The 22,332-nt window shown below is 37.4% G+C and overlaps 1 protein-coding gene across 5 annotated transcripts in view; it reads left to right on the top strand.

The window, feature by feature from the left end:
- GRM1 (glutamate metabotropic receptor 1) overlaps nucleotides 1–22,332 on the top strand; it is a 421,316-nt gene that overhangs the window by 296,096 nt on the left and 102,888 nt on the right. For all 5 annotated transcript variants that reach the window (XM_019425034.2, XM_019425035.2, XM_053904400.1 and 2 more), the window contains exon 4: nucleotides 14,449–14,684. In XM_019425034.2, the coding sequence (XP_019280579.1) occupies nucleotides 14,449–14,684 (236 nt within the window). The remainder of the gene's footprint in view (nucleotides 1–14,448; nucleotides 14,685–22,332) is intronic.

Below are 22,332 nucleotides of genomic sequence, written 5' to 3'. Positions count from 1 at the left end.
AAGACCAGAGAAGCAGTTAGTCCAAGACTAATTTTTCCCAAATACTGGGGCAAGTTCCTTTTTAGTACTTTAGCCATTTTTCTGTGAAACATGATTTTTTTCCATTCTGGCTATTGGGAATAATTATTATTCCCAACTCTGTGTGATCTCCAGGCACTATGCAGTCAAATTTTCTTGGTTGGTTGTTTCCTCAGTCTTATATAATTTCATCACATGCATGGGCTGTCTAATATTCAACTAAATATTTTGGGAGAATTACTGCAGACTATTCTGTCTTTGAAGCTCTTCCCTCTCCAGTGCTTTGCCCTGTGGAGTCTGGCCACCTTGGTTTTTCCTGACATTCAACTCTGTCACTGAACTCAGTGAATCCCCTGGACTGTGCCTGAGTCCGTGCCTTCCCGCCCCTCTCTCCCTTGCCTTTCTGAGTCATGATTTGGAAACCTCCAAGAAGTAGGCTCAAAATAGTTTAGGGCTCATCTCATTTGTTGCTCACTTCATAGAGATCACTGTCTTGCATCGCTTGATGGAAAATGTCTTGAGAGCCATTATTTTATGTATTTTGTTCAGTGTTTTAGTTGTCGCCGACAGAAAAATGAATTTGGTATTTGTTAATCTGTCTAGGCTCGAAGTAGAAATCCAACCTATGAATTTAAATAGGAGCAAAGATATTTCTCATCTTATTCATTAATTTATTTTCAGGACCTAACAGTGCTTGGCACTAAGTAGGATATCAGTAAATATTTATTAAATGAAAGAATGCCAAAGATTTGAATCAGCTAATGTTGGAGGATCTAGATTAGTTCTTCAATGAATCAAATTTACTCTAAGTGAATTAATTATATGAATGTAAAATAAAAAAGTACCATACAGATATATGATAACTTTGTATACATTTTCCTGTATTATTAGAATGATTTACTAAGTCCTAGATACAATTCAACTTATCATTAAGAACAACTCAAAGCTGAGGAAACTGAAGCATACATAAGTGTACATATGTGATTCTAATGCAAAAGCTGTAATCATGGGGCGCCTGGCTGGCTCAATCTGTTGAGCGGCCAACTCTTGATTTTGTCTCAGGTCAGGATCTCACGGTTTGTGAGACTGAGCCCCACATCTGGCTCTGCAATGACAGCACAGCACCTGCTTGGGATTCTCTCCCTCCAACTTTCTCTGCCTCTCCCCCCACCTCAAAATAAGTAAACATTTTTTAAAAAGTTATAATTATTGTCCTCAAATTCAAATAGCTACAGGTATAAACTTACATTTTCTTTTTAAAATTTTATAGTATTTGTTAGGCTGAAACTGGTCATTTTTCTGGGTGTTTTATATTTTTTGATGCTTCTTAGCATGTAATTGTCTACCCTTGTGAAAAAGTGATCTAAATGTATTAACTATATAACTACAGCTTTCATAAATGTTAATTTAAAAATAATAGCTTTTAATTTCTATTATGGATATTTTAGAACTAAACAATAATCATTTAGATGTCCTTTAGCTCATCTAACGGGTCAGAGTTTACAACTAATCCCAAATTTCAGAGAAAATATAACAGCTTGTTTTAGTTAGTGGTGTGCTGGTAAATGTTTAACAACTGATTCTCTTCAAAAATGAAACAAAGCAGAACAATAAAGCCTTGATTTCTAGTGTTTGCTCATTTTTATGGATTAAACTGTGTCTTCAAAAAAGATGTGTTAAATTATTAATGCACAATACCTCAAAATTAGGCCTTATCTGGAAATAGAATTGTTCCAAGTGTAATAAGTTCGGATGAAGTCGTACTGGAGTAGGGTAGGCCTTTAATCCAATATGACTGATGTCCTTATAAGTGGAGAAGAGACACAGAGATACAGACACACAGAGGGGGAACACCATGTGATCACAGAGGGAGGGTTTGGAGCAATGTAGCTGCAAGCTAAGGAGTGCCATGGATGGGTGGTCACTATCAGAAGCTCAGAAGTTGCAAGGAAGGATTCTACACGGAGTCTCAGAGCATTATCCTGCTGGCACCATGATTGCAGTCTTAGAGCCTCTATAACTATGAGAGAATAAATTTCATGTGTGACTCTTCCTGTTTGTGGTACTTTGTTAGAAAATCTGATATTCCCATGAAGGAAATACTCTCAGTATGGCCAGTTTCAACTTTCTGACATGAAATTACTCAATACAGAGCTGGGAAAAGACGCTAACAATGGATTCTTGCCAGCTGGTATGAACCACCTCCCACATATCACTGTTAGAGTATTCTCTATGAATTCTTAAATACAAATTGGTTCATACATCTTTATCCATTAATTCATTAATTCATTTAACAAATATATAATGAGCACCTACTAGGAGCTAACAACTCTTATAATTGCTTGGGTTACATAAGTGGACAAAAATGATAGAAACCTTTCTGCTTTCTGAAATGGAGCTTCCATTTCACTAGAGGAATAAAGAAAATATATTTACATGGCATGCCAGATAGTGATAAGTTTTTTTAAAAGCAGCTTTCCAATGTCATTTTTTTAAAATTTTTTAAGTTTATTTATTTTGGGGGAGAGAGAGAGAGAGAGAGTGAGAGAGAGAGAGAGAGAGAGAGAGAGAGAGAGAGAGAACACGCCCACATGAGCACATGAGGGACAGAGAGAGAAAGGGAAAGAGATAATACCAGGCAGGCTACTCACAGTCATCACAGAGCCCACCTTGGGGCTCGATCTTACAGACCATGAGATCGTGACCTGAGCTGACATCAAGGATGCTTAACCAGCTGAGCCACCCAGGTACCTTGATAGCGATAAGCTTTAATGAGAACAAAGAAATAGAGAGAAGGGACACAATTTTAAATAGAGAAAGACCTCACTGTGAATGTGACATTTGAGAGACACGAAGGAAATGAAAGAGTGAGCCATGAAAATACCCAAGTAAAGAGAATTCCAGAATTTCAGGCAGAGTAGCCACTACAAAGATCCTAAGGCCAGGGCGTCCTTGTTCACTGAGGAACAGTAGGGCGACCAGTGTGGCTGGAGCAGAGCAAAGGTTAGAATAGTAGAGATGAGGGAGGTAATGAGGATCAGAGTGTGTAGAGCCTTTAAAGGTACTCATCAAAAGACTTTGGGTGAGAAGGAAAGGCATTGGTGGATTTTAAGCAGAGAAATGCCGGGATCTGATTTATGTTTTAATCAGAATCACTTTGGCTCTTTATTGCACTGTTTTTCTAATGGGTCTCTTGCTTCCCCTCAGTTGGTTCTTAACAATTATTTGGGAAACTTCAGTCTTTCATTTGGATGGCACAGGGACATGAAAAATAAGAGTTCAGTGGCAATAAAACAGCCAGGGATTTAAAACGGAGAGCAGAGATTTGTAATTTAAATCTGTAAAATTTTGCACTAAGGAATGAAGCCATCAGAGCCTTCCCAACAAAATGAAAAGTCTCTACTTGGTGGTCATGGCTTCATTTACCATGAGCTTCCAAATGGAGTTTTCAAAGAGTTCCATTTTGAACTGTTGAACCAGCATAGTCTTTCCCTTAACAATTTCTTACAACTTTATCTTAACATCTTCTAGAACGTGCTTCTGTATTTCCTCCTCCTCCCCCTCATCATCCCCCTCCTCCTCCTCCTCCTCCTCCTCCTTCTTCTTCCTCTTCCCTCCTTCTCCTCCTCCCCCTCCCCCTCCTTCCCCTTCTCCCCCTCCTCCTCCTCCTCCTCCTCCTCCTCTTCCTCTTCTCCTCCTTCTCCTCCTCCCCCTCCCCCTCCTCCCCCTTCTCCTCCTCCCCCTTCTCCTCCTCCTCCTCCTCCTCCTTCTTCTTCTTCTTCTACTACTTCTTCTTCCTCTTCCTCTTCTTCTTCTTTCCTTTTAATTTCAATCTAGTTAGGAACTTTGGTAAAATAAAATTAAGAAAATTATTAGGAAGTCAAATACAGCATAAAGACATGAAGAATACAAGCCCAAAGTTGTATTATTAGATTTAACAGACACAAAATCTCATTTCAGTAAATATAATAAAAATAAACAAAGAAAAGAATTGCCAAAACAGTATTCATTGTTCATTGAAAGTGTGGGTTGGGCCTAGGTGATTCGTAGAGAATATTACTATTATACTCCTAACTTTTAGATATTCTATAATTGTAAATAAAAAGTTACAAGTGAAGTAGAGGTTTCCTATGTTGAACGCCTGTATGTACCCTTTTAAAAAACACCATGCATATCAATATTTAAAATTTTAATATGATAATGACTTTATTAAATTATCCAATATGGTTTGGTTTAACTATCATACTTGCATAGGATTATGCATATGTATTCTGCTTCTTTATATAATTTTTATGACATTCCTAATAGAATAACCAGCCTCACAGAGGTGTGCTGATGGAAATGGAAGAAACACTTTGCAGCCATTTCAGTGAATTTGGGGTATTCATTTAAAATTTTTGATCCCAAGTAAAGTGAGTGATGCTCTATTTTCAAAAGTCATCTTTAATCAGTAGCTAGTTCCAATAATTTATTCCATAACTTTTTAGTTCAATTTAAATTATCTTTTGATGAAATAAAAGAATTCTGGGCCCACTGATTTCTTATATGAGGATTTTTAAAAATGAGTAACAAATTTAATAAAATTACATCTGCTGTGGATTCAATTGTGTTCGCTCAAAATTCATATGTTAAAGTCCTAATCTCCAATGTGACTGTGTTGGGAGATAGGGCCTTTAGTGAGATAATTAAAGTTAAATGAGGTCATGAGGGTAGGACCCTTATCCAACAGGATTACTGTCCTTGTAAGAAAAAAAAGTACCAGAGAGCTTGTTGTCTCTCTGTTTTTCTCATACCGTGTGTATTTAAGCACTGAGGAAAGGCCACATGAAGACAGTCTGCAAGCCAGGAAAAGAGCTCTCACAAGAAACTGAGTCAGTTGGAACCTTACTTTTGGACCTCTGTTCTTCAAGACTGTGAGAAAATAAATTTCTGTTGTTTAAGCCATCTGTCTGTAGTATTTTGTTATATCAGCCCAAGGAGACTAAGGCAATCTAATTCATGAACAATTCATGAAACATTTGCTGACAAAACTTTGCAGATGATAATATTGAGATCATCTCTACTTGTTGACAATTATTTTGAAATTAAAATTGTGACATAGCAATCTACAAAAAAACCTTTTTCTTCAAAATTTCTGACTTTTAATTTTGCCCTTTATAAATGTCAGCTCCTATCTGTCAAAAAAAAAAGATTCTTTCTTTTCAAGAAATTTAAAGATCATTAACTATATCAAAGATATCAGTCAATAGAGAAAGTCAAGCTTTCCTATTGATATGTTTACATATTGAGACAAAACTGATTTCTTATCCTGAAGAAAAACTGTTCTGTAGTTCATTCTTGATATAATTTTTCCTCTCAATACCAAGAATAGCTGTTTATGGTCAGGTTCTATATTATTACAGTTGGCTGGGGGGGGGGGGGGGGGGGGGTGGGGGGAGGTGTCAATAAGACAGAAGCCCTAAGTTAATAGCAGTTACCTATTTCCTTGAAGTATGTATCTCCATCATGAACAATTTCAATCTGCCAATGTTAAGACACAGAACATAGCATTTGGGAAAAATGCTAACAATCAGTTCTGATGGGCCAATGAAAGCCACCTTCAGTGCATTGGTTCTTACATAACATAAAGTTTATATCATGTCACTAAGTGGTGTTTACTTCAGCTGATTTTTTTTCACCAAGACCTTCTCAAAACAGAAACTATTGCGTCGATTTCCATTCTCTCACAAGCTACTTAGGTAACTACTCCAGGATGTTTCCCTGATGATGGCAGTTGGAGCAGAAGAACTTACTCCCTCCCGTACAGAACATAAGCCGCCAGCCACATTTTTTGACAAAGTAATTCTTCATAATGTTATCATATCTAGAGGTAGTTGTGCTTCTCAGCTTTGGAACTAAAAGAGAATTTAAATAAGAGAAGAGTTTTCTTCCCCTAAGTCTTCATCATTTTCAAATCGCACACATACTAAAAGAACTGCCACGTAAGAATTTATCCGCACGTTTCTCAAGTTGCAATGAAAGAATGCTTTCCCAGCTTCATTTATGCAGGGCCTTGGTTTTCCACATCATTAGGCAGTTTCAGAAATCATCGAGCTATGATGCACAGAAAGTAAAACTTGAGCTACTTTCTTTACCGGAATCAGCAAACATTGCTAAGCAAATATCTTTGATGCAGTCATTCACTGATGTCTTGGCAACTGTATGTGTCTTTCAGTCTTAGCAACCCCGGATGCCGCTTTATTTAAAACCCGTGAAACACTAATGTTTTGTTAGAATATTGAACATAGACTTCTATCAGCTTTTTAATTTAATACTTTTTGTTTCAAAGAATTATTTGATTGTCCATTTAACTTTTAATGTTTTGTGTATCAATCATTAGTAAATTTTGATGACTTCACAAATTCGTCAGGTAAAGCAACTCCACAAATAACATACTATGGTTTCAGCACCTCACCATCAATTGGGGATAAAAACCAAATTCAATATATGAGGGGATGTATTTTCAGGTGAATTTCATCAGAACTCTTTTGCCCTCATTTCTCTGGAATCCTTTCCGCTATCCATATTCAAATACTATTATTGCCACATTTAGCAGATTGTATATCTTTTCCCATAAAAAAAAATCCAGTGAAGCCTGTGTGGCCATATAATTAGAGTTAAAGTAAATAATGAGACTTGTATTTCCCTAATGTAGAAATTAACTCTTACATGATAGATTATAAAATAAACTTGATTAAAATTTAAAGTGATTATAAAAAAAAGTGCATAAAAATAAATGCTTGTTATGTTCTTGGATATTTATATACTTTTGGGTTACAGTTGGCAAAGTAACCATGAAATGCCACACACTATGACACGGTTCTACTGCATATGGCACGCATACAGCTTGAGCTACAGGCAATTGACCATACAAATTGTAAAAACAAAGTGCTTACACCCTACGCAATGACAGGGGGCCACAGATCACATTCTTAGATCTTACAACAATGTCTCACTGCTATAGATTTTTCTTTTTTTTTTTTCTTTTTTTTTAATTTTTTTTATTTTTTAATATATGAAATTTACTGTCAAATTGGTTTCCATACAACACCCAGTGCTCATCCCAAAAGGTGCCCTCCTCAATACCCATCACCCCCCCTGCCCTCCCTCCCACCCCTCATCAACCCTCAGTTTGTTCTCAGTTTTTAACAGTCTCTAATGCTTTGGCTCTCTCCCACTCTAACCTCTTTTTTTTTTTTTTTTTTCCTTCCCCTCCCCCATGGGTTTCTGTTATGTTTCTCAGGATCCACATAAGAGTGAAACCATATGGTATCTGTCTTTCTCTGTATGGCTTATTTCACTTAGCATCACACTCTCCAGTTCCATCCATGTTGCTACAAAAGGCCATATTTCATTTTTTCTCATTGCCACGTAGTACTCCATTGTGTATATAAACCACAATTTCTTTATCCATTCATCAGTTGATGGACATTTAGGCTCTTTCCATAATTTGACTATTGTTGAGAGTGCCGCTATAAACATTGGGGTACAGGTGCCCCTATGCATCAGTACTCCTGTATCCCTTGGATAAATTCCTAGCTCACTGCTATAGATTTTTCTAAATGCTTAGTCTCAGTCTCTGTCTTACTTCCTCTTTGAGTGGTAACAGTTTATGAACTGGCACCAGTCTTTGGCCCATACTGTGAATAGTGCTTTTGTAGAGAAACCTTCCCATATCTAGACAGAGCTCACACATTGGATGGATTGTGAGGAGACTGATGGTAAAGAACTGTTAACATCTAGTAAGATTTTATCATGTGCTAGACTGTGCTACATATTTCACGTGGATCATATATTTTAATTCACACGCAATTCAAAGACGTTGATACCATTTCCACCACCATTTTATAGGTGGGGAAGCAGAGGCTTAGAAAGTTTCAGTAACCAATTCCTATTTCATTTTGTTTCCTGGGATTAGTTGAATGAGAGACAGAATGGGATGCTACCCTGGTAGTGGAACTTGAAGGAAGAAAAAAAGACCCATTTGTCCACAGTAATTCCCCTCATGGACCCACCCTTCTTTTACACTGGCTTAAAATTGTCTTTGATACATGAAAGCTTGGTTTGTAGAAGTTTTAGGAAAGGCTCCCACACGTGCACGGTTGTGTGCAATGTTTACAATCTTTGCCCTACGTTTCTGCTAGGACATAGTCACAAGTCTCCAGCTGGCAGATAATTTCAGGTTCAGGATGCCAGAGGTGAGTTGGGGGATGGGGTGAAGAGCATATGGTAAAATAAGAATTACTTATCTGACCTTGATCTCCCATATGTGAAGTTTCCACTTCTTGAGAATTCCCTTCATTTTTCCTCTTTTGCCTTTTGCCACCATCTCGTCCCCTCCTCCACTTTGGTCGCTTTTCTACCAGAACACCATAGGGCTAGAAGTGAGGCTTCTGTTTGAATTCTAATTCTAGCAGGACAGGAAAACCGAAGGGGGAAGTAGCTCATCATCCTCTCTGTTTTCCAGCGGGCTGATGACCTCTAAGTGCCTGTCCTACATAATTAAATAAATAATACCTACATTTTGTATCAGTTTTATATTTGTGGTGAGTTGGCAGCAACTAATTTTAAAATTAACTACCAACTAATTGGACCACTATCCCCATTCCTGGTTCATCAAATCTCCACTGTGCCTTCACATTATAATGTAATTAGCCTGTGTGTGTGCATGTGTGCATAGGTGTACGTGTGTGTGTGTGTGTGCACACGCACCCATGCCCACAATGTGTTTCCACAGTTTTTGTCTGAGAATTCTAGAAACAAAGAACGTTCACAAGTAACTACACTCTAGGTAATTTTAGAATGACCTTTCTAAGACAAACCTAACCATGTCATATCCCTGCTCAAAATCTGCGTAATTTCTCACCACCTTAAAAATAAAATCCAAAACCCTTAACAAGGATGTTCAGAGGTGCCTGGGTGGCTCAGTAGGTTAAGTGTCAGACTCCTGATTTTGGCTTAGGTCATGGTCTCCCGGTTTTTGAGATCAAGCTCCCTGTCGGGCTCTGTGCTGACAGCACAGAGCTTGCTTGGGATTCTCTCTCCCTCTCTCTCTGCCCCTCCCCCCCCCCAAAATAAATGAATAATCTTAAAAAGAAAAAGGATGTTCAGGTTCTTCAACATCTCACAGGCTTGTCTTAAGTGTTACCTTGCACACTTTAAGCAAACTGAAAGCCTTGCTGCTTGATTGCTTTGTCCCCTCTTGAACTGGTTCTTCTTCCATCTCTCTTTTTACTGTGCAGCTCCAATGCATCCTATGAGTCTCGTCTTAGATGTTACTTCCTCTTGGGCAAAACCTCCCTTGACATGTCCCTTTTCTTTCTCTATTCTTCTGTAGCCCGTCTTCCTTTCCTTTCACTGCTGCAACTCTCTGTGGCGATTGTGTATTCAGTGGCTAGTCTTCCCTGCCCCTGTGATTGTCTGGAGAGCAGGGGCCGCACCTGCACCGCTTATCAATGTATCTGCAGCCGTAAGCAAAATGCCTAACTCACACAAGATTCTTAGTGCATAAATGTCGAATGAATAAAGCCAGTCTGAGTTCTTATTGAAAAAGCTGCCATTGCCGCCATAAAATTTCTCACAATTGACATCACATGATTTAAACTGAACTACATGACGTTTCTTCAACCTTTATAAGTATGGTTAGCATTGTATTTATGGAATTTTGTGCTTGTTTACATATGTTTCTGAAAATATTTTTATTATCCTTTCTAATTTTCTTGGTTATATGCTAGTCTCTGGAATACATATATATTTTTAAATATTTGTTTATTTTTGAGAAAGAAAGCAGGTGAGGGGCAGAGAGAGAGGGAGGCAGAGAATTTGGAGCAGGCTCCACCCTGTCAACACAGAGCCCAATGCAGGGCTCGAACTCACTAACAGGGAGATGATGACCTGAGCTGAAATCAAGAGTCAGATATTTAACTGACTGAGCCACCCAGGCGCCCCTCTGGAATATTTTTAAAGAATTATAGCTTTATTATTAGGTACATGCAATTACTTGTACTCCACACAAATCAAATCGCTTTACTCCCTAGACTGTAATTATTTTAATTGAATGTAAATATGTTTTTATAAAATGTTTTTAAACAATTTTTAAATGAATACAATTGCATTTCTGTTTTTTTTTACTATCAATTTTCTTATTAAATGATTTTAACTTGTATAACGCAAAGGTGGCACTCATACATCTCCTGCCCAGCTATGATTGCTAGAATTAGAAATGATACCTTTCTGTTGTTTCCATCAGAATTTATTCAGTGGAATAAATATTATTCTTCGGGTTGGGACTGCGGAATTTCACAGGGACTAGAACAATGATTCTGGGTAAGAGAACAGGCTTGTGAAAGAGCTGCTGTGTAAAAACATTGAGGGGGATAAGGAACAAGGATTCTTGTATTTTGTAGCTTTCTGTTAAATGTTTGCCCTGTTTGTCCACATTATGCAGTTTTATTTCCAGAGCCCAGATAGGAAAAGGAGCTCATCACCAGGAAGCAGATGGGGCAGCAGAAGCTGCTGGAGGCTGTGAATATGCCTCGTAGAGTTCAGCATGCAGCACAGTGGGAGTCACTGCAGACACCTGGGCTGAGCAGGTGCCCGCAGGTCATTTCTGGTCACATAGTCCACACTACCACCACCACTGTCAACAACAACGACAAGAGTAAACCCCCAAACCAGGTTGAAGGAGAGCTGCTGCCTCCCTGTTTTCCAGTGTGCTTCACGGAGAATCCACCAAAACAATATCATCATAAAAAAATCCCAACACAACTAAGCAGCAAAAATTCTTGAAAATTCTCTGTGGATACTATTTGGCAAGTAGACAAGATGATTTAAGTACATAAAACAAAACAAAACAAAACAAAACAAAAAAACCCAGGTGCTTTACGGATGTTTTTCAGCAACTTTTTGTTAGCATTCCCTAACCTTATCTGTGATAGATTTAAGATCTCTTACAAACCTCTAACAATTAACATTTCAAAAGTATTCACCAACTAATCCTAGCTGAATACTTTTTTCTGTCACATCCTGGTTCTCCGTGATTTCATGATTTCTTGGATTTGACCCCAACTCTAATTTTGGAATGAGGTCATCTATGGTGAGGGGGAAGGGCTTTAGCCAAAGGCAAGGGGGATCTAAGGCTCTACCCCACTAAAACATACGACTTCAAATTGTGTATATTCATAGACAATGATTTACTCCCATGATGTGCTCCTCTGTGTTGGAGGGCAAAAGGACAGGAGGTCACACTTTCTCTGCTTTTAGCACTGACACATGATACTTGCTTTTATAAACTGGGGATGATTTTTTTAAAAAAAGAAATACAAATAAACAGCATAGAAGTTTCATTTCATACACTTAAAAAAATTGTGGGTTTCTTGTTCAGACTATATCTACACACACAGAAAAGTCTCACATAATATGGAATCCTGGGGAGTAACACACCTCAAGCTTAAATTTTATGTCAAAAGTAACTTTTTTCTTTATAAGTCATTTTGATTTTAAATATATACTCATAAGCAGAATTTCTTGAAAGTCTGGTGGATTTTATTTTTACCCTTGACCCCACAGTTCAGGTCTTCAAACTGCTATACATGTAGTTATGATATAATATGAATAAATTGAAATAATTAAATTAGTTCAAAGTTTTCTAAGCAAACTGAGCATAGAGAAAAATAGATGAGTCTATCTTCTTTTTTAATATCAGTTTGACTGACCGTCATATCCAGTGATGGTGAGTAAAGCCAGACTTGTTAGAAAGACTCAGGTCATTCACCACCAGGGAGCAGAGCTCAATGGCCTTATTATGTAATAGGCTTACAACACTTTGAGGACTTCCTGCAGTCCTAAGGCTAACAGCTTCTAAACTGGGATTTATGCCCATACTTCCCGCCACACTTCCCTCTATGCTCCAGCCATACGGACTCTCCAAATTCTTTGAATGGCCCATGCTCTTTCCTATGTATTAGATAACCTACCAGGAACCTTCTATACCAATTCCTCTCCATCTTTTCATCTGACTAACGTCCACACATCCTTTGGGTCTCAGCTCAGACATAACTTTCTTAGTCATCCTTAATCACTTTCTCCCCACCCACACTTATATACCTATGTACACACTTGACTGAGTTAAATCCCCAAACTCTTCTCCTCATAGTACTGGTTGCTTTTCCTTCCTTACCTTTACAGTGTTTGTAATTCTTGTTTAATGTTTGTTTCCCCCACAAGTCTGTAACACTAGGGGCAGAGGATAGTGTGTCTTATTCTCAATTGAATCTTGAGCATAGGAGAGCATCTAGGTAAATGCAGAAGGAAGGAAGGAAGAGAGGGAGGGAGGGAGGAAATGAGGGGTGGAGAGGAAAGGGAAAGGAAAGATCTGTTCAAAATTGTAAAATATCTATCCTAATGGATTTAGAAAAAGCATGTAGACATTCTCTGGTCTGGCTGATTAGACTACACTATACTTCAAGGTCTCTTTAGCTCTGGATCATGTTAAGTCAGCTATACCTTCTACAACCCTCGGTCTATTGAAAATACAGCTCCTGTGTGGTTCACTGGGAAGATTCTGAAATAGAACTGCACCAATGAACCCAGCTTAGTGGAGGACACATTTATCCCAACTGATCTCAGGTAACAAGGGGTAAGCGATGGTCAGTCTTTTATATTTGGCCCAGATCCCTGCTCTGTGAGAAGCAAGTGATAAAACACTTTCTCTGTCAGAGACCGAACAGTTAGTTATGTTCCAGAAACTGCAGGGAGCGACTCCGTGGGTGTAAATAAATCCACCTCTTGACCAAGGGAGAAAATTAACATTCTCTTTAGTTTGACTCAGCTGTAGACAAATTTCTTCCTGACTATGGGCCCCTTGACTTCCCTTTCCTTCGAGCATTTAATTTAAAAAAATGCTGTTAGGAACACCTGGGTGGCTCAGTCAGTTGAACATTGAGCTCTTGATTTCAGCTCAGGTCATGATCCCAGGGTCATGGGATGGAGCCCCATGTCTTGGGCTCTGCACTGAGCATGGAGTCTGCTCAGGATTCTCTCTCTCTCTCTTTCTCTCTCTCTCTCTCTCCCTCCCTGCCCATGCACGTGTTCTCTCTCTCTCTCTCTAAAGAAAAAATAAAACAAATAAAAATCAGCATTATAAATTCTTTGTCTCTTGGAGGTGTACATTTTCTCCTACACTCTTGCCAGTTTTACAGCAGAGAAATTTCTTTCTCAGGTACCTGGAAGCCATCCTTTGAAATGTAATCATCAAGAGTGATAGCAGACCTCTGTTTCCCAGTTTCTGTGGAAAGGTGGAAACCTAACTTAGATAAATGACAATTATAAAACACAGATGGCTAATCACATTGACCAAGCGCCTCTCAATGTCCTCCAGCACTTGCTCACTAGCTTCTCCCAGCAATTAAATCTCCCCAACTTTTGTTTCAGCAGAGGGGAGTTCAGTGTCTTTGGCATATTGGAATATACTTGAATAAAGTCTTGTTTGCCTGTTTAACTCTATCCAGTGTAATTTTTTTTGATACCTGCTTGGGAAGGAATCAGAGCCACTCACAGGAGGTTTGGCCTGGTTCACGTGCATACTTGAATTAAATTGGAGCTACATCACTCATAACCAATGTGAATGTTCTAGAAGGTGATCAAATTAAAATAAAATTTGAACCTACTGGATAAAACATCAGTTAACTTCCATTTAGTGAGCAGGAGGATTAGTTTCATTTTGGGGAGTGGGACTGTTTTCTTTGAATGCTGCTGTTTTGAAAAAACATTGAAGAGGAAGCATCTGATCACTTCTAGGCAATGTAAGTTTGAACAACGTCCAGGAGCCAGATCTGTGGTTGTCATGTTTCTGAGCTAAATCAATTTTCTGCCCTATAAATGCAGCGCATATAATGGTCTTGGTTGAAACCTTGAAAGCTTGCTGAGCTCTTATTGTGAAGGCCCTGAGTGCCTGGGTTTTATTTTATTCTGATTTGGACAGCAATTGACGGTTTTGTGCCTAAAGAGCACTGGGTTGGGAGCCAGACTGCCTGGATCCATATCCTGGCTCCACTGGGACTTCAGTTAGTTGCTGAACGTCTTCTGACTCAGTAAATGTGAATAGTAGAGAATCTGAAGCCTAGTAAATGCTCAATAAATGTTAGTTCTTGCCATTGCTACTATTATTATTATCATCACTTTCACTACTGTGAAAAACAAACAAGACTTTATTATTTCAGAATTTACTACTCTCCACCAAAAAAAAAAAAAAAAAGCCATTGATGGGTAGCAATTCTGGCTTAAAATAGACTGTCAGCCTTGCTGAATTGCCTCACTCACGTGTAACGCTGAGCTCTATTTGTGAGACCTTTGTCTTTCTCTCTCCCTACCCCAATCCCTGAATTTTTTTAGTGATGGATGGGCAGACAGAGATGAAGTCATTGAAGGTTATGAGGTGGAAGCCAACGGGGGAATCACAATAAAGCTGCAATCTCCAGAGGTCAGGTCATTTGATGATTATTTCCTGAAGCTGAGGCTGGACACTAATACGAGGAATCCCTGGTTCCCTGAGTTCTGGCAACATCGGTTCCAGTGCCGCCTACCAGGACACATTCTGGAAAATCCCAACTTTAAAAGAATCTGCACAGGTAATACGTGTTCACAAAATACTAACTCAGAAGTTACAACTCTATCTCCATTGCAACTTGTTGAATGAGAGTAGAAGGTGTCAAGGCTGGAGTTCCAAAGACTAAATTACCATCTTAATTTATAAAATGGCTAGAATGAGGAGAGTGTGTGTATTACCCTGAGGATTCATGTTTCTATGTTCCAGAAAGACAACTTTGGTCTCTGGTGGAGCAGGTTGTAAGAAGAGATAATGTAGGTCAAGGAAAAGCGGACTGAGAATTCACGTATCTACTATTCAAGCCCGAGGGAAGAGGTTTTATTGCAAGCATGTTTAGGAAATGTTAACCACAGACATAAGTAAGCAGCACTGGTTTGATCCCTTTTTCTTCTTTACGACTCGCTTCAATATACAGGTCTGGAGAAGGTGAGATAATGACATCCAGGGCCACACCACGAACATACATGTATGTGTATGTGGACGTAGGTGGCCAGAAACTCTGCACTCTCATTTGCAAATAGGAGTGACATTTCCCAGTGGGACAGATAATTCCCATGCACTGCTCACTGAAGGCATGCCAGAAAAGGGCAGCATATTGTTTCAGGTCTTCAGGGCTTGGTGAACTCTACTGGGAGTGGAGTTCCCTCCCCCTACCCACCCCACCCCACCCCACCCTGCCCCAGGAACTGCTGTACTTAACATGACTAACTTACCATACTTCTTAACAGATTTCTTAACACAGTAATTTCCATGAGTGCTATCATTACTGCATAGAGACATTGATGTCCCCTGTCTTTTTTCAGTATTGCTTAATGTGGCAAAAATAGATCACCTTTGGTATACCACAGTGCCATTCAAAGCCAGTTGTCTATACTGGGTTGATAGCACAGCATGATGGACAGGCATTAAAGGTGGTATTGCCAGGACTGAGACGGGAAAGACTACAGGAAAAGCGAGAAGGATCAGGAACTAGATTTTGGATGGGTTAAGTTTGAGATGGCTATTAGTGGATTGCAACTATATATGTCACTTGGTCATTGTGTTCTATTGGTAAAATTTAGATTACTACTTGGATGTCTTTACATAAGGATTTCCAGGAAAGTATCTTGTGACCTAAGCTTTCAAAACAAAAGTTAGAATTCTACAGCCATGTACGTTTTAAAAACCATTTTGGGTTTTCAATTGTCATAGTGCATGCAAATGTCAAGGTTAAAGTTTGAACTCGGTTAATGTTCATACTAGAAAATTTAAAAATTTCACATTCATGAACTGTTCTTGTATTTTACTTCACTCAGCTATTTTTAAGAGTTTCTTATGTGATTACAACCTTTTATAAACATGTTTATGTTTGCATTTCATTCTGGAGTCAAGCTTAGGAAATATTTCCCTTTGTTCTTAGTTCTAAGAAAGATCAAAGGCTTATTTAACTTTTCTATTTGGAACTAATTCATGAACTTTATTGATCGTTTCTTCTACGGGAATCCTAGAATTTTATCATTAATTTTTCTTTAGCAGTGTTTATGTTATCTGTGTATACATTCGTGTAAATTTACTTTGCTCTTCAGTTTTAATGTCTGCATTTCTATGAAATTGGCTTCAGTGTTATTGATGAACAACTAAACTTTTACTTCATGTATCATTCTTATCTAGTTGAGATCCTTGAATAGCAAATGAATTGCATAGTCTTCTAATGAATATGCAGACACATTTATGAAAATTAATGTGCAGAAGTGAAATGAACCCTTCCATTCTATTGATAGCTACTCTTTCTATCACTTATTTTTACCTCTTCTAATTGGGTCATTTCAATGTTTTGGAAAGTTTTGATATTGCAGTTCATTTCCATAGAAACCTTTATTGAGCTTAATCTCAGATGTCACTATTTAAATAAAGAGTTTCCATGCACTAGATTTTCAGTTTGAATATTAAGGGTCCTGAGCCCAGGCTGAATAATTTGCAAATCACTGTGGCTAATTAAAAAGTACTTCATGCACAGTCTACATCACTGCTTAATTAGTTGCGAATATCAAGGGATTAGAGAAAGTGTTGGAAAGGTACTAACCAAAACATCAAAGCCTAACTTCTAAAAAAATTAATCATTGTGAGGACAGTGGAGAGAATAGGTATAAAGCAAATCAAAGTCACTCTCTTCCAGTAAATGTCTTAACTGTTTATAGCATTTTTTGCAGTGGCATAGGGCTTTATCCTTCCTGATGAGAATTGTGAAAATGATTCCATGGAAACTGCGAGAGCATTTGGAAGCGTAACCAACTGGAGCCAGCACTGGTTCTGTTAATAATCTGCCACAAAACTTGAAGGACCTCATTTAATCTCTGAGTCAATTTTTGCAACTATAGCATGATAACACTTTCTATTTTACACAGGTGTGAGAATTAAATGAAGTAACACAAGTGAGATACTTCGCAAATCCTTACATAAGTGTAAAGTGTTGTTGTTAATATCGTGTCTTACAAGAAGGAAAATAAGATGTAGCGTGGATTACCTTGTTAAATATTATAGTTTTTGAAATTACAAATTTAGCATAACTATATTCCAAGATGTGGCAACTAGAAAAACAAGCACAGAACCCTTAATCAACCACCCTTACACAGTGCCAAAATGGATATTTTATTTTTCTCCTATCTAGGCTTTCACAATTTTTTTCTGATTATCAAAGTAATATGCAGTACTAAGTTTAACATATACAAATTGGAAATATAGAAAAACGTAAGAAAGATGAAAAGCATCAATAATTTTCTTTTATATAACTATTAATTACTATTAATTTTTTGATGTATTTCTAGCAAATATACTGTTAAATTTTTGTTATATTTTTATCCATATATACTTATAAATCATATAGCTAATATTATTTTTATATTGCTTTTAGAATGAATACTGCCTTTTCTTTAAATTTATGAATTTCTTTGTCACTAATTTCTTTCACTCATTTTTTTTTCCACTTTTAAAAATTTTATTTTAGAGAGAGAGAGAGGGGGTTCAAGCAGGGGAGAGGGGCAGAGGGAGAAAGAGAGAGAATCCCAAGCAGGCTCCATACTCAGTGCAAAGCCCAGCACATGGGTTCAATCTCACAACCCTGGGATCATGACCTTAGCTGAAATCAAGAGTTGGGTGCTCAACCGACTGAGCCACACAGGAGCCCCAATTTCTTTTATTCTTAATTGCTATATAACATTCTGCAGACATATAAACTCTAATTTCTTTGACCATCTCATTCTTCTGACACATCTAGGCTGTTTTCAGTTCTTTATGAGTTAAAAAAGCTGCAGAGAGGTATTAAAAATTCTTCTCCCTAGTCCTCACCTTATTCTTTTCTCATTTTGGATAATTTTCTTAAAGTATATTTCCAGAAGTTGAATTTCTCAAATGATATGAATACTTCTAAGAAAATAAGAGGATCCAAAAGGCAACTCCTACCAGCACCACTTGCAATTCTATGGACTTTTTTCATTTTCTTTTGCATAGTTATAATCATAGTGTGCCTGTAATACTGCATCTTTTTTTCAGTTAAGATTCTACTTTACTTTTGATGTTGTTGCATAATCTTTATAATGACCATTTTAATAGCTCCATAATATTCTACCCAATGAAAATATTATAATTACTTAGTCATTCTTATATTACTGGACATTTAGGTTGCTTCCAATTGTTCTTCTTACAAAACAAAACAAAACAAACCAGTGAATATGGTACAGAGTTTTCATGATTGTTGTTGTTACTACTTATGGATTGTTCCCTCACTATAGATTCCTAAATATATAATTATATTTGGAATATGACAATATTTGGGTTCCTTAAGTACATGTATTGCCATTGTCTTGCAATATGGCAATATCAAGAGTTGCTGTGGTTAGCAGTATATCAACTGAATGAGTTCACTTTGTCCTCACTGACCTTTTTCACAATCCAATGAATTTATGGCCATAATTTTTTACTTTCTGTCCTTATTCTTTATAGCAACTGGGAACAGGAGGACATAATGCTTTTTAAAGCTAGTATATCTTTCCTTGTAGTTGGCTATTATTGAAAACATAATGAAAGTATTTGGATGGTATCTGTAATACTCATCAACAGCTCAGGACTATTAATATAATGACAGATAGTCTGATGTGACAAAATTTCAAGACTTCCAAGCATGAGTATTCTTTTTTTTAAATTGAGATATAATTGACATATAACATTATATTAGTTTCTAGTGTACAACACAGTATTTGTTATTTGTATATGTAGTAAAACCATTACTCTAGCATCCTTTATCATCCATCATCACTATATATATCACATTTTCTTTATCCATTCACCCATTGAAGGATACTTAGATTGCTTCCATGTCTTGGCTCTTATAAATAGCTTCAATGAACATAGGGGTGAATATATTTTTTCAAGATAGTGTGTTTGTTTCCTTGAGATAAACACCCAGAAGTGGAATTGATGCATCATACGACAGTTGTATTAACTTTCTGAGCAACCTCCAGACTGTTTTCCAGAGTGGCTGCACCAATTTCCATTCCCACAAACAGTACTTAAGGGTCCCCTTTACTTCACATCCTCAGCAGCATTTGTTATTCCTTGTCTTTTTGATAATAGCCATTCTAACAGGTGTAAAGTGATATCTCATTGTAGTTTTGATTTGTATATCCCTGATGGTTAGTGATGTTGAGCACCTTTTCATGTACCTATTGTCCATCTGTATGTCTTCTTTCAAAAAATGTCTGTTCAGATCCCCTGCCCCTTTTTTCATCATTTTTTTTTTTGCTATTGAGTTGTATGAGTTCTTTATTCATTTTAGATAGTAACCTCTTATCAGATATGAAACTTGCAAATATTTTCTCTTTTTCAGAGATTAGCTTTTCATTATGTTAATTGTTTCCTTTGCTGTACAAAAGCTTTTTGGTCTGATGTAGTCCCACTTATTTATGTTTGCTTTTGGTATCAAAATCCAAAATATCATTATTACCAAGACTTTCTTTTAGCAGTTTTATGGTTTCAGGTCTTATGTTCAAGTCTCTCAAGTTTTTTCTGTGTGCATTTATAGTGTAAGATCATAGTCCAATTTAATTCTTTTACATGTGGCTGTCCAGCTTTGCCAACACCATTTATTGAAGAGACTAATATTTCCCCAAACCGTGGGTACTCTTCACCCAGCTTGGAGACTGTCACTCACAATTTTTAGACTGCTACTAATTTTTATAATATATTTGCTTCATGAGTAGGTTTCAGTGGAACTTCCATTTTGAATCAACTTACCATGTGAAGTGGGATAAGATGGGTCTAATATAATTTGACCCAGATTGAGACAGTTTCTTATTTACTACAGCCTATAAGGTCCTAGGGTAATAACTTCTCTATACTTTCGGAAGTTTGACTCCAATGCCAGTATGCACTCTTGAAGAATATCATTTGCCTTTACCCAAGAAATTGGTATATTAATTAGATTTTGTGGAATGCTTCACAATTTTCCACCCCTCCCTGTATCCATGCTCTTTGAAATACGACTTTGCAGCTCCTCCCATTATGAAGTAGAATTTTGTTCCCTGCCTTTTGAATTTTGATTGATTTTATAGCTTATTCTAAGTCTAGGTTTTAAGAGGCTTGACCTACTATTGTTCTCTTTCTTGGGATCTTCCCTCAGCTATATATATATATATATATATATATATATATATATATATGCCTTCTAGAATATGAGAAAGAACTTAAAGCAAAAACAGGATGATCTCTTAGTTGAGGTCATACTGGCTAAACTAGTCTCCAGCCAATACACTCGCTGACTGTTGACATATAAGTGAGCCCAACCGAGATGAGTCATGTCCAACCCAGAGCAACAGAACTTCCTATTGACCCCCAGATTCATGAACTAAATAAATACCTGTTGTTTTAAGCCACTAAGCCTTGGGATGGTTTGTTATGCAGCATTATTGTGGCAATAGACAATAGAGCAATAGCTGATTTAATTTAGGGAACACAATTTCTCAACCCAATGCCAGAATTCTAAATCTTATCCCCCTTCAGGAGGAATGATACAATATTGTACCCTATATCTGGTGAATGAAACCAAACATTTTTATAAATTCTTTAGTGAAGAAGATTTAAAGCCTCCTGATCCAAGGCAGTAAGACTATTCTACTTCAAAATTCTGGAAGTGCTAACAAATGGGCACAGTTATAGCTGAGACAAACCAATAGCTTCAAAACCTAAAAGTCATAGGTTCTCACACAGTGCTGGTAGAAATTGCTTAATGGAAATATGTTACAAATCTTTAGATGTTGTCTTCGATACAGCAGTTTGGGGTGCTATAACAAATTAGCATAGACTTGGTGGCTTAAACAACAAATATTTATTTCTTACAGCTCTGGAGGCTAGAAAGTCTAAACTCAGGGACCTGCATGGTAGGGTTCTAGTGAAAAGCCTTCTTCCTGGTTTCCTTACATGATGGAGAGAGAAAAGAAGCAAGCTCTTCTCCTATAAGAGCACTAATCCCATCCTGAGATTCTGAGGTCTCTACCCTCAAGACCTAATTACCTCCTTAAATCGTATCTCCAAATATCATCACAATGGGGATCAGAGTTTAAAGATAAAAATTTGGAGGGGACACAAACATTCAGTCTATAGCAGATGTGTTTTGTATCTTTTGGTTGAAAGAATAAACATGAACTGACCTTCTGGGCATTACACTTTCTCAGAAAACCTCATTAGTTATCACGCATAGATGAAGCTCTGAAAATAATATCATACTATAAGCACAGTCTTGGTCTGCTTATCTCCTAATACTTTTGACCTGTCCTGTCAACTGTAGTACCCATTAACCAAGTGTAATTGTTTATATTTAAATTTAAATTAGGAGTGACTGGGTGGCTCAGATCGTTGAGCGTTACACTCTTGGTTTCTACTCAGGTCATGTTCTCACAGTTCCTGGGATCAAGCCCCACGTTGGGCTCTGTGCTGGCAGAGTGGAGCCTGTTTGGGATTCTCTCTCTCTCTCTCTCTCTCTCTCTCTCTTTCGGCCCTTCCCTGCTCATGCTTTCTCTCTCAAAATTAATAAGTAAATATTTAAAAAATAGAAATTGACATTAAGATAAAATGAAATGAAGTGAAATACTCATTTTCTCAGTTTTACTAGTCACATTTTGTGTATCAACACCTGCATGTGGCTAGTGACTACATCTTGCATAGCACAGATACACAAAGAACTTCCATTATAACAGAGAGTACTATTGAACAGTGTTGCATTCTATTTTCTAACCCCATAAATGCAAGTTTGGTTGTTTCTATGGTTATTTGGATCTTATTCACAAGCTAGTGCTTGTAGCATGATCAACTTGCTGAATATCCCAACTACAACAGCTGAAAAATGTTATAAGCCAAGACTTCCATTTTTCTTGGTGATTCCCGCAGATCCTCCAACCCAAATAGGGCATTCTGGTTCCTACAAAGAGCAGCTGTGTCTTCATTCACCTATTAAAATTCAATATAGCTCCTTCTTGCATGTCATTTTAATAATTGAATAGATTTATAGAAACATGTACATGTTCTATCATTCAAAGACATGAAGATTGATGTAGGGACATCCTTTTAGTTTATATACATCTTGATTCTGTTCCCAAGGGACTTGAATAATTTTTAGCATCAAGAAGATGTAGACTTCAGGT

This window comes from Panthera pardus, unplaced genomic scaffold, assembly GCF_024362965.1.
Source record: "Panthera pardus isolate Hobbes unplaced genomic scaffold, ASM2436296v1 HiC_scaffold_17, whole genome shotgun sequence".
Taxonomy (NCBI): Eukaryota; Metazoa; Chordata; class Mammalia; order Carnivora; family Felidae; genus Panthera; species Panthera pardus.
The sequence above is the reverse complement of the archived record's forward strand: the minus strand, read 5'-3'. Positions and strand labels throughout refer to the sequence as shown.